At 44.8% G+C, this 12,971-nt stretch overlaps 1 protein-coding gene across 1 annotated transcript in view; it reads right to left on the bottom strand.

Moving 5' to 3' along the window:
- Positions 1-797, bottom strand: part of ash2l (ash2 like, histone lysine methyltransferase complex subunit) — a 38,506-nt gene extending 37,709 nt beyond the window's left edge. Inside the window, exon 1 of the mRNA XM_037692574.1 lies at positions 731-797. Coding sequence (XP_037548502.1) covers positions 731-789 — 59 coding nt within the window. The 5' untranslated portion in view covers positions 790-797. The remainder of the gene's footprint in view (positions 1-730) is intronic.
- Between the last annotated feature and the right edge of the window lie 12,174 nt (positions 798-12,971).

Below are 12,971 nucleotides of genomic sequence, written 5' to 3'. Positions count from 1 at the left end.
GATAGCATGCTAAGTAAAACGTTTTATAATAAATATAATTTGAGGTGAGTTAAAAGTTAAAACATGCTACTGTACGTACAAGATGAACAAATTTTTGTATGGGTAAGTTGTGCAACAGACTGATGAATTGAGGAAATGTCCAACTCAGTTGAAATGGCTTTACAAACACGTTTATACCATGGTACCAGAGAAAGAAGTCACAAACTACTGGCACATGAGCGTGAGCATAGGTATACAGCGTGTCTGTCTTTATTTATGTGCATATTATTACAACGCTACTAGAGTTATGTAATATGCAACAGTAAGGACGTGTTCAACACTTCCTAAAATCATGAAGAAAAAAAAAGAAGCACTAACTTGAATAAAAAGGCAGATCTAAGCGCTCCCAGACGCATTTAGGATATTAGCCAAGGTTTACTGGTTTAAAATTCAAACGGAGTGGATGGTTATTTCGGAATGTTTAAACCTAAATTCACAAAATTTAAAAGTTTCAAGGCAATAAAGGTGGCCTTTATTCGGCAGGTTATAACACAAAGAGGTGGTTTTTTTTATTAACAAAGTGAGTGCTGCTGTCAACATCATTGTGTTCACTCTATCATCTGTTAGCCGGTTCGCTAATGGTATTTTGACGAAAAGCAAACTAAAGACGAAGGTTAGCTTAGCACAAATTAGCTGATTTATATATTGCACTTTAAGAAAATGCAAAATAGAAAATATAAAACCGTTTTACCCTCCTTCTGTCTCTTGTTCTGTTGCTACAGAGGTACCCGCCTCTACTTCAGACGCCATGTTCGAAATCAATGAAAAATAGAAAGTATCGCGAGACTTCAACTTCCGGTGAGCGGAAACGAGACAGACCAAAAGTGACGTCACAGGATCCTGAGGGAGCTAGAATTTATCTGCAGAGATACCTACGTATTTGACTTGTGCTCGTCTGGGGCTGCAACTTTCACATTCAAAAGAGGTATTTGTGCCACCTTCCACTGAATAAATACACCCAGAGAAAAATTAATTAAATAAAAAACAAACAAACAAAGAAATAATAATAAATACAATCTTGTTACAACAACCATCAACTGGCAGTCAGTGGGGCAATTCCAGCCTACTGGAAGACCTTTTCTAGTCAGAAAAGCTGGTGAACCTTGAGCCACAAGATTGAACTAAAAACAGCCCAAGTCATTAAGTTCTATTTCGTATAAGCTTCGCCCTTTAAAGCTGTCGCTTGGTGGGTTTATCCCGTTATGCGTAGCATTGCACTGAAAAAATTTAGTCCACGCCCACCTGCTGTGTGGGCCCCACCCGGTCCGTATAAATTACGTTAAGAGTGGGAAATCGGCTCCCATTTTTTCTTCAGCGAGCTATAGCACTGTCAGAAGAACGAAGAAGGAAAGTTGTGTAGATGACCAACCTTTGTTAAGGACACTTGGCCCGGCAGTCAACTTCCGGTCGTCCGGTGAGTTCTCCTCCCTGAGGAGAAGCTGACGAGCAGTCTTATTTCAAGGTAAGCGCCAAGGAATATTTCTCAGTGACAGGTCACTACACGCTGGACAACGCCATCTTGTAATTTTCCTCTTATCGCCGACCCTCGGAGCGAATCGGATGGTTCCTCCGGGACAGGCGGCGCTCAGCTGCAGCCCCCCGCTGCTCATTCCCTCCTGGAGAGCGTAGTGTCGGTGGAGGGGGGCTGAGTGAATGCTCACCCCATCCCACCTCGTTTCGCATCGGCGATCACACCGCTCCGGCCGACGGCGCCCTCAGGGGTTGCCCGGCGTAACCCAGGAGGCGACTGACATGAAGGGACCCCTTTTCTACGTCCCACGCCTTTTCCCGCCAGTTCGGATGATCCGGCGGGAAGGTTTACTGGGTTCCATTCCGGCTCACCGTCTTGATCCATATGGCCTCGTGTTCCAACAGGACGTCCTACGGACGAGGCCACAGACATTTCTTTCCTGGTAGATTGGGGGAGCCGGTCTCCACAGTCCGCACCCATCTCCAGAGCAGGGGTTCACTGAGCGGAACGTCCCCCCGTGCCCCCTGGAGCCGAGCCTGATGGAGGCTTCATTGGAGCAAGATGTCGAGGTGGACCAGCGTCCCGTGCCTCCGGTTAGCATAACCATAACTATAATTCTGAGCTCACCAGCATGCGTTCCACATGGCCGCAGCGAACAACGCGTTACGCTGTTGGCGTACACGCCCAGAGGCGGGAAGAGACGTGCCCCTCTGTCCTTCGGCTCGCTCCGCTCTCGTAGTGGCTGCTTGCTAACGACGCTGCCGGCCCCTGCAGTACGCTCCGTCTACAGGGCAGCTGACGTCATCCTCAACCGGTGCGCCTCTTTTGCTGTCTGCTGCCCCGCATCGCAGCCGGAGAACAAGGTCCCAGAGGTTCTCCTGGCTCGTCACTCCACCTTCCTCTCAGGAGAGTTGCAGGAGTTTTTGTTGGAGGTCCTCTTTTCATCAGCGAGAGATCATTTCAAGTTGCTCCACGGCTGCACAACGCCTCGCCAGCTCTGCTACGCCAGCTCCTCCCGTCAGACGTCCCCGGCATCCGGAAGTTCATTTTTTTTCCCGGACTTCACCAACAGGGAGCCCTCCAGGACAACAAACAGAGCTCAAGGGAAGGTAACCAGGTGTCGGGTTGCTGGAGGTGTGTTGATGACACGATGTGAAATAACATCAATTTATGATGGTGTCCTTTAGCCAGGCTGTCAGCATGGTTTATCTGACAAGCGGCTCCATCACACACACTCATCACGAATGAGCCTTTTTAAGGTTGTTTTTCATTCACTGCCAGCGGTGCCGATATGTGCTCCCGCGGGATGAAAGTGCGCACGCAGCTCTCAGCGCCCGCCGTTCACGTCAACGTTAACGTGAGACCGCGGTACGAGCTCAGCAACGTATCTCGCTCTCGGCAGGAGCGACACACGTTTTTTCATCGCAGTGGTGTCAAACGCGCGCTCTTGCGGCGTCAGCAGCTTTCACAAGCCTCTTAGCGCTCTGCTCAGGCATCCTCGAAGAAGGTTTTCTGAATTAATACTGCAGCTCGTGGAATCACTCAAAAGTTTACATGACTTGCAGCCAAGAATGAACGTGTTTCTGCAGACCGAGCAGTGGTAGCCTAGCTCCACCGATGCCGCGTGCTGCTTTCTGACCGCACCAGTGCCAACGCGCGCTCCCGCGGCGTCAGCAGCTGTACAAGACTTCACAGCGGCTCGGCCCCGGCATCCGCGAAGGAGACCGAGCCAGTGGTAACCTCTCCACCGATGCTGCACGCTGCTTCCTGACCGCACCAGTGCCAACACGCGCCCCCGCGGCAATCCTGGCTTAAGGCGTCGCATTAATGAAGACGCGCACACACGACCCTTCAGGGCATGTCGACTCATACGTGCACCCGCTTCCCGAGCGTTTACACGGAGCAGCTGCACACAACGTGAGTACAACACAGATGAGCTGCTTCCACACAACGTCTTGCATGCTTGGGGACGCGCATGTTTTTTCTTTCTCACTCAGCGTGCTCCAGCTCACATCAGCATGCATGTGAGTTTCACAGCATAAACGCGTGCCCGCTTTGTAACTTATAACGGGTGGCTATGAACACGCGCTCCAGACGGATGGACGAACCGTTTTCATCCGGGGATTCACGCTGCAGTTCAGCTCAAAACCCGGTGTGGAGGAACTCTGTGACGTTTTTTCTGTCATTTATGAACAGATCTCGTCCCCTCTCGCAGAAGCTCAGGAAATTCTGTTTTAAATGTAATTTCTGGAGTCGCAAAGGAGAGGAAAACGCAAGGTTCCTCTCTCATCACTTCCTAGTCCCAACGAACTGGATGATGAGATTTATTCTAGATTGTCAATCTCTGAACTGTGAGAAACAACACTCCATTATGCGCCCGAGCCGCCTTAACTCTGCTTTATCTGGACACCTGCTGCTGTTGAGCAGTTGTACAGACAGATGGCAGCAGTGCAACTCACGTGAATCGGTTGAGTGACATCAGCTGTTTTCCGTCAGCAGACCTACGTCACACTTGTCAGTTTTTCACAGAGGAACACACATTTAACAAGCTGTGGGGCCGCTGTAGCTCTCTACACAGCAGCTCATTTAAATGTTTTTGGAGCGTCGCAGGGGCTCTTTGAATGTGACTCAACACTGACCTTAAGCTGCAGAATCATCAGGGTTTTTTGATTCACACAGACAGCAAGTGACTGTTGCATACATACTGGCAGGAGATGTATGTGTTCAACCCATGTGCCACATTGTGAGACAGATGCTGTGTGGGGCACACCCAATCTGCTCTCCATTGGAGTGGGTACATCTCATGTATTCCGAACAGGGGGCGGATGTGATGTCCAAGACGGTCCTTTGCGGCATGGGGACCTGGGACCTTCCTCCCAGAGCTATGGCTCAGACACGGCAGAAATCCTGCCAGCGCCTGTGGATGTGTAGCAACACGAGAGAACGCTCAATGTCAATTATAATTATCGTGGGGCCATGGGTCGATCCACCGCTGGGTGGACGTGCCTGCTCACAGCCTGTGGTTGTAATGCTTTTTCACCTTCCTCTTTCCCTCTGATACCACGGTTTTCTGAACCGAGCTCAGGAGGAGGGACTGGCAGCTCCTTTGCCCCAAGTGCATGAACGCATCATGGTTCCCAGGCCTACGATATTTGTTATCAGGACACTCGTGGAACCTGCCGTGGAGGGAGGACCCTCTTCTCCAGGTGGGAGGAATGATCAAGAATTAATCAGAATAGGCCAGCACCTGTGGTCTGGCCGCAGTGCGGATCTTTTTGAGAGGATGGATCTCTCTCAAGATGTAGTGCGTATGATTCAGGATTCACGTGCTGCAACCACCACAGCGCTGTTCACATCAAGTGGTCAGTTTCTTCAATGCTGCTGTACAGAGAAGGCGTAGAGGCCACTTCATGTCCACTGTTCGACATGCTGTCCTTTTCTGCAGCAGTCGATGGAAGGAAATCTGGTGTCCAGCACGATTATCGTATCCTGCAGCCATGTTTTCTTCTTGTCTCAAAGTTGTCAGAGACAGAACAACCTTTAATCATCCTCTTATGGAGCATTTTGTCTCAGATTGATATAGTAGCTGTGGGCCAGTTTGAGACACGAGAAACGCTCAGTGTCAATTATGCGTTTCTCTGAGCCCACGAGACGAAACACCGCTGGGTGGATGCTTTTGCCCACAGCCCATGGCCCAAAATGCTTCTGTACGCATTTTTTTCTCCACCTCCTCTGATTTACGGTTCATGAACCAAGTTCAGGAGGAGGGATTGACAGCTCTTCTGGTGACCCCGAACGCGTGAGCGCACCATGGTTCCCAGTCCTGCAACGCCTGCTGTCGGGGTGCCTGTGGAAACTGCCGTGGAGGGAGGACGCTCTCCTCCAGGCAGGAGGAGCGACCAGGAGTTACCCAGAAATAGGCCAGCATCTGTGGGTCTGGCCGTTGACGGATCCACTTAGAGAGGATGGGTCGCCCACAGGATGTAGTGCGCACAATTCAGGTTTCACGTGCTACATCTACCACAGCGATGTACACATCAAAACGGACAGCTTTTCAGCGCTGGTGTACAGAGAAGGGTGTAGAGGCCACCTCATCAGAGTCAGAGTCAGAGTTGCTTTATTGTCATTTGCACCTCATGTGGTACATGTGGTGGAGTGAAATTATGTACACGGGGTCCCAGTTACATCCAACAATAAAATGTATAAGAAAAACAGTAATAACATCTAAGATATGAACTAAGAAAAACATCAACTAAATATACACTAAGCACTCATAACATAAAACATTGAACATCAGCACAAACATGAACATGAGTCTGTGAGCAGATGTGCACGCATGAACACATCAACATTGAAACAGATCAGCAGCAACATGAAACAGATCAGCAGCAACATGATATGGTTTTTCACAGTGATTATTCTAGTTAGAGATTCATGAGTCTAACAGCCTCAGGGTAGAAGCTGTTCCTCAGTCTAGTGGTTCTACACTTAATGCTCCTTAACCTCCTTCCTGAGGGGAGTGGGGCAAAAAGTGTGTGTGCTGGGTGAGTGGGGTCCTTCATGATGCAGATGGCCCTCTTCCTGCATCTGGAGGTGTATATGTCTGTGATGGTGCTCATGCCCATTAGGTGGCATACTGTCTTTTCTGCAGCAGCTGATGGACAGAAATTTGTATCCAGCACGTTTAAAACGTACGCTGCAGCCACCTCTTCCTGACACGAAGGTTTCTGAGACAGAACAGGTTTTATCATCCGCTGATGAAGCTTTTTCTAAAAGGGGTACAGAGACGCAGGCCTGTTTCACACCCACTTGTTCCACAGTGGGATTTAATACTGGTCCTGCAGGTCCTGATCAAAGCTCCATTTGAGTCTTTGGATCAGGTCCCACTTAAATTCTTGTCTCTTTAAACAGCCCTGCTGATGGTTTTAACATCCGCTAAGAGAGTGAGTGTTTTATCTGCCCTCTCTGTCGCTCCGTCATGTCTCAGATTTCAGGCTGACGGCAGCTCAGCTGATTTTAGACCAACCCAGCTTGTATTCCTAAAACATCACAAGCTCTTTTAATCAAGAGCGATATCGTTGGAGGGGTCCCCCCCCCCCCTTCACACAGATCAGAAGAAGTAGCATCTTTTGTCTCCTTCGTCCTGTGCGGGCGTTGACGGGTTACATAGCGTGCAGAGCTGCAATGCGTCAATATTTGTTTGTGCATTATAGAGATGCATCTACAGGTCGTCCGTTATCCACCCAGCGCTTGTCACACTGGCTGTGTGAGGCCATTTCTGAAGCCTACAGAGCATCAGATTTAGAGCCTCATGTCAACCTCAGAGCACACTCGACCAGGGGTATCGCATCTTCGACTGCTTTGCATAATGTATGTCAATGCAGGACATTTTGCACTGTGGCCGCGTGGTCAACACCCTGCTCATTTATTCGCTTTATCTATGTAATGTGACGGCTCGTTCCATGACACATTCTGTCTTTAGTGTTTTACAGAATGAATATTGTTGTTTCATGGAACTCCGTTTTACTCACATCTGTCTGCATGCATTACAGTGTGAGATGTTGGTATCAGTCACAAGCTGTGACTGTTATTTTGGCTCTATTGTCACTAATCAGTTTCACGACTATTGTTACCAATCAGTTCATTTGATTAATAATCAGCTCTCCTGTTATTATTAATCTGTTCATACTGTTCAACCGTAAACCGGTTTGTTCATGGCTCTTTCAGTTTTTTTCCCTCCCTGTTGAAGTTTTCCGGGGCGTTCATGTACTCAGAATGCATATTTACACAACATGCGTCTGTGCATGGCACACATAATTACGCAATGCGTAATTACGCACATGGGAGCTGAGTGACAAGACGTTTTTTGGGCAAGCTTCTGCTTCATACGGTGTTCGAATGGACCCAGTGAGGCGAGGACCACATCTGCTTTGCCCTTAACCCACCAAGCGACAGCCTTAAAGGGCGAAGCTTATACTAAATAGAACGTTGGTTACGTACTGTAACCCCAGATTCTATGAGTATAAGCGTAGCCCTTTAAGCGTCGAGCCTCACTGGCTCCTAAATGGCTGAAGAAAAAGCTATTTTGGGAGCCGATTTCCCGCTCTTAACGTAATTTATACGGACCGGGTGGGGCCCACACAGCAGGTGGGCGTGGACTAAATTTTTTCAGTGCAATGCTACGCATAACGGGATAAACCCACCAAGCGACAGCCTTAAAGGGCTACGCTTATACTCATAGAATCTGGGGTTACAGTACGTAACCAACGATTTACATCCATTTACCCTAACATAATTTTAATATTATGGGCTGGTAGAGAGGAACAGCTTCTAGCCTGAAGCTGGTAGACTCGTAAAACCCTAAGCAGGATTATCACTGAAAAAAAAACTCACTGCGATGTTACTTTGATTGGTGATATTTACTGCTGATTATCCAGGCTGCTGATCTCATGTTGCTGATTATTTCATGCTGCTATATTCATTCATACTCAACTACTCACACAAACACGTTTGTGCTGCTGATGTTCTGCGTATTGTTTGGCCCTATTAGTGTTTAACGTATTTCTTAGTTTATATTGTAGATCTTATTACTTATTTCTTTTTACAATTTATATATTTGCTATTGTTGGATGTAACTGGGACCCTGTGTACACAATTTTGTTCCACCTCACGTACCACATGTGATGTGAATGGTACTAAAACCTACTTGACTTGACTTGGTAATAATCAGACTTATTAGTCAGACAGAACTTTCGTTTTTGTTTTCTTAATTAGTTAGCTTCCCCTTTCCCTTATTCCATCTAATAATTGAACAGAATAAGTTTATTTAAATGTTTTGCATACAAAAAGCAGTGATGGGTAAATTATACAATTAAAAATCTGTTTTAAAATATTTTTGTTATTGGCATTTTTACAAATTATGGCAAAAAAAACACCATGTTTATGTGAAGAGAAACAAATAAATTTTCTAGTTTATACCTCCTTTTATCAAATTAAAAAATACCTATCAAGGCCTTTGAGAGTCTTCTCCATATTTGTGGGAAAAAATATCTCATTATCTTATTTTAAAACATTAAATATAGTCAAAGTGAAGCCACAGGTTGCAGACCTCGGGTCCATGCAGTGAGACACCAATTTCGGTTTGAAATTACATGTATTATTATTAATAATACCAATGTTAACTTTGTTAATCACCAATGAGGAAATAAATTCTCTGCATTTTCCCCATCACTCATGTGAGCACACACAAAGCAGAGGGCTGCCTAAAGTGCTGGGGAGCAGCTGTGTGTGTGTGTGTGTGTGGGTGGGGGGAGGTTCCAAGGGCTTTGCTTAAGGGTAGTGGAGCCAACACGGGTGAATCTTTCATCTTTCCAATCCAAATATTTCAATTTTTATTTTTTATTTTTCCCTTGTCCTGTCCGGCATTGTGACACTTAGAATTATTGTCTGAGTGTCAAAGTGATGCCCAACAGATTCACAAGCAGAGCATTATGACTGGCCTTAATGCTCCACTTGATATATAAATTAAATTTTATTAGAATATACTTTGGGTTTGTTTCAGATGTAATGGACACGCGGACGGAAAACAAAGAAGATAACAAAGCAGAAAAGTGAGAGAATAGTTAAAATGTAAAGAAGGAGATAGGAATAGAGGAGAGAGAGACGGATAAAGAGAACACAAATCAACATCATTGAAGTCTGCCTCTAGACCTGCATAAAGAGAAAAAAAAAAAAAAAAACGACAAAACCAAGAAACCACAACAACAAACAACTTATATAATGATACTTATAACATCATTAGAAAGTATTTTATACAGTACATGGTAATACAATATATATTTGATGGCCACCACAACCCAACTGAGTGTGTATCTGATAAACACCTGAATCTAAACACCAGTGTGAGCATGCTTATCACTATAAGGTTTCTCCATAAAAATGTTCAATAGCGGATGTGGGGACCCATAAACCCATCCCCACAGGACACGAAGGTAACACAGGGAAGACCGGAACCACAGACATACAGCGGCCCCCAAGCCCGGAACTCCGGTAGTCCCCCAACAGAGATGCCTGCATCCCCCAGAGAGAGAAGCAAAGGGAAGCCCTGGGCGATCCCCAGCAACCACAATGCAGAAACTCCAGGAGGCTGTAGCGACAAGTCAACAGGCCCCGCCGGCAACCCGCCCCTCCAGAGTGGATCCGGCCATGGACACCAAGCCCTGAGTCCCGAGGTCATACCACCCCCCAACAGAGGCCCGACAGAGCCAGGGCACCCAGGCCCCCGCAGGTAGCCACCAGGGCGGGCCCACACACACCCCACCTCCCAGCCTCAGCTGCTGAGAGCCACCAATGCACCGGCGGCAGGAGAAGGGGTTCTCTGCAGACCAAAAGTGGGCGTTTTTGGCGAGTAGGCGTTTATGGGCGGCGAACACTGATTGGCTAACAGTATTTAATAGGCGTTTGTCGGCGGCGAACACTGATTGGCTATGGGTAACCCTTAAAGTCACGAGGATTATTGATGAGGTAACGTTTCTTTGCGATGTTTGACAAAGAAATATGGTTTATTGTACTTATAAAGTATGTTATGTTTTCACTTATGCATTTTATTGAAGTACGTTTATTGTAGGTCACGATAGTTTCGACCGTTCTCTCGTTGTTGTCGTAACGCACTGAGGTAAAGTGAGCCTCCACTCGGCTCCAGCAGCTCTCACTGTGCACGTTTACAACAACTGGGTGTTGCTTTTCAAAATAAAAGCTGAAAATAAAAGTTCTTAATACTTGAAAAATAAATATTTAAAAGCTGAGTATAACTGAAAAATATGAAAAACAAATAAATAATAGTTGTTATTAGCTGAAAAATAAATAAATAAAAGCTGTTAATTATATCTATGTCTTTCTGCCATGTCAGGGACCACTCTCACTTCAGGTTGACTCTAGAAGACCCCAAGATGTTGCTCAACAATGTTGACCAACATCTGATGTTGACTTTCAAAATAAATCGCCCCCAAAGTTTAACATAGTTCATAGTAATAGTCAAAATTTGCTGACCTTGTTGCAACCAAATATAAAAAGTACAAAAACAAATTAGTAGGGATTATACGAAAACAAAAGAGGGAATATTACAGCAAATTATTAAACAAAAGTAGTGGAAATATGAGGGCAACATGGCAAGTATTAAATTCTGTTCTTAATAAAAATAAGGTTGGAAATGGTATTTCAAAATATTTTGTTGAAAATAACGTGGAAATCCACGATGAAAATGAAATTGTAAATGGATTCAACAATTATTTTGTGAATGTCGGGTCAAACCTCGCTGCAACAATACCAAATGTTGATGCAAATGTGAGTTATTTAATAAATAGTCGTGTAAATAGTATGCTTCTAAAGGGAACTGACAAAGAAGAAATAATGATGGTTGTAAATAAATTTGCTGATAAAAAATCAAGGGATTGTGAAGACATGGATATGACGGTTGTGAAGGAAATAATGAGTTGTGTAATTGAACCATTTACATATATTTGTAACTTGTCATTTTCAACAGAAACATTTCCTAACAGAATGAAAATAGCCAAGATAGTCCCTCTTTTTAAGAATGGCAGCAAATGTCAATTTAACAACTACAGACCCATTTCTTTGCTGCCTCAATTTTCGAAAATCTTGGAAAAATTATTTGTAATCAGATTTGACCTCTTTTTAGAAAAACATAATATATTGAGTAATAGTCAATATGGGTTCAGATCAAATAACTCGACTTCAATGGCTCTGATGGAGTTGATAGAACACATTACTACAGCTGTGGATCAACAAAAATATTGTGTGAGTGTTTTTGTTGATTTAAAAAAGGCATTTGATACAATTGACCACACCTTACTTCTTGATAAATTGGATAAATATGGTATAAGAGGACCAGCTTTTCATTGGATCTGCGGTTATTTGCAGGACAGAAAACAATTTGTACAGATAGATGATATAAGATCATGCCTCTGTGATGTTTCATGTGGAGTACCTCAAGGCTCTGTACTTGGTCCTAAGCTGTTTATTTTATTTTATATATTAATGACTTAATTGATGTATCCAGTATCCTAAAATGTGTTCTTTTCGCAGATGACACCACTTTCTTTTATTCCGGTACTGATTTGGAACAAATGTTAGAGTTAATTAAGAGGGAGTTTGTCAAAATACAAACTTGGTTTAATTTAAACAAGTTATCATTGAATATTAATAAAACAAATTATATGATTTTTGGTAATAGAGTGACAACTACTGATGTTCCTTTCAAAATCGATGATATTGAAATATGTAGAGTGAGTGAAACAAAGTTTTTGGGTGTGGTTATTGATGACAGATTGTCTTGGAAACAGCACATAAATCTTGTAAAAAGTAAATTATCCAAATCCTGTCATAGCTCTGCTCTCTGTCAGCTCCTCTGTCATGCTGCACACTCAGTAATCACTCAACTCATGTCACCTGTCACCGCTCATTATCCCACAGCTCCACCACCTGGTCCAGTCAGTACTTAAGCTCACTCATTCCTCTCAGTCTGGGCCAGATTCTCTATCCTGTCTCATCAGCAGTAGACTTTCCAGCATTCCATTGATTGACTCATCACGTTCATGACCCTTGCCTTGACCACGACCACGCTTTTGCCTCAGCCCTCGTCTGCTTTTGCTCATCTGATCAGGTACCGACTCATGCTCTTGTTTTTTGACTCTCTTTTTGGATCACGTACTGGATACTTCTGCTGAACAACTGACTTCACGGTATGAACTCTGCTTTTCCCTTCTGACTGTTTTTTGGATCACGGATTAAAGGTCAAGCTCATTCTGTATCACGGACTTATCCTTACCCCTGAATCTGATTCCCACAGATTCATTTCCCCAATTAGTCTCTTTCCCCCTGCATCTACTAACCTTTATCTTTTAGTTGCAAGTCTGTTGGATTCCGTTCCAGTGGACCTTAACATCAGTTCTACTTCTACTGGCAGCCCGCCACTACAACACTACCCAATCACGAACTACCAATCAGAAGATCGGAACCAGCCCAGAACCGGACCTACTCCAGAGTTTTACTTTATTTCACAATAAATCTTTTAACCCTCTCAGTGGTTGTTGTTGTTGTTTGCGATCCGGCCTCTGGTTCATGACAGTAGAATCTGGCCATTATGGATCCAACACCAACCCGAGAGTGGTGCTCTAAGGTAGAAGGGGCTGTTAGTAAACTTGAGAAAGGGCTTCAGGAAATGGTTGTTTCTCTTCAAGCTTTGTCCCAACAGTCAAACCAAGTCATCAACCAAACCCTGTTGACTCCTGCACCAAGAGAACCACGGTTAGCCCCCCCTGAACATTTCAGAGGTGAGCCTGAGCAATGTCGACCATTTTTGACTCAGTGTGACATTCAATTTCAATTGCAACCTTCATGTTTTCCCACTGAGCATGCTAAAGTAGCTTATGCGGTCTCACTT

The sequence above is a fragment of the Nematolebias whitei genome, chromosome 18 (genome assembly GCF_014905685.2).
Source record: "Nematolebias whitei isolate Nwh7 chromosome 18, NemWhi1, whole genome shotgun sequence".
Classification (NCBI taxonomy): domain Eukaryota; kingdom Metazoa; phylum Chordata; class Actinopteri; order Cyprinodontiformes; family Rivulidae; genus Nematolebias; species Nematolebias whitei.
The sequence above is the reverse complement of the archived record's forward strand: the minus strand, read 5'-3'. Positions and strand labels throughout refer to the sequence as shown.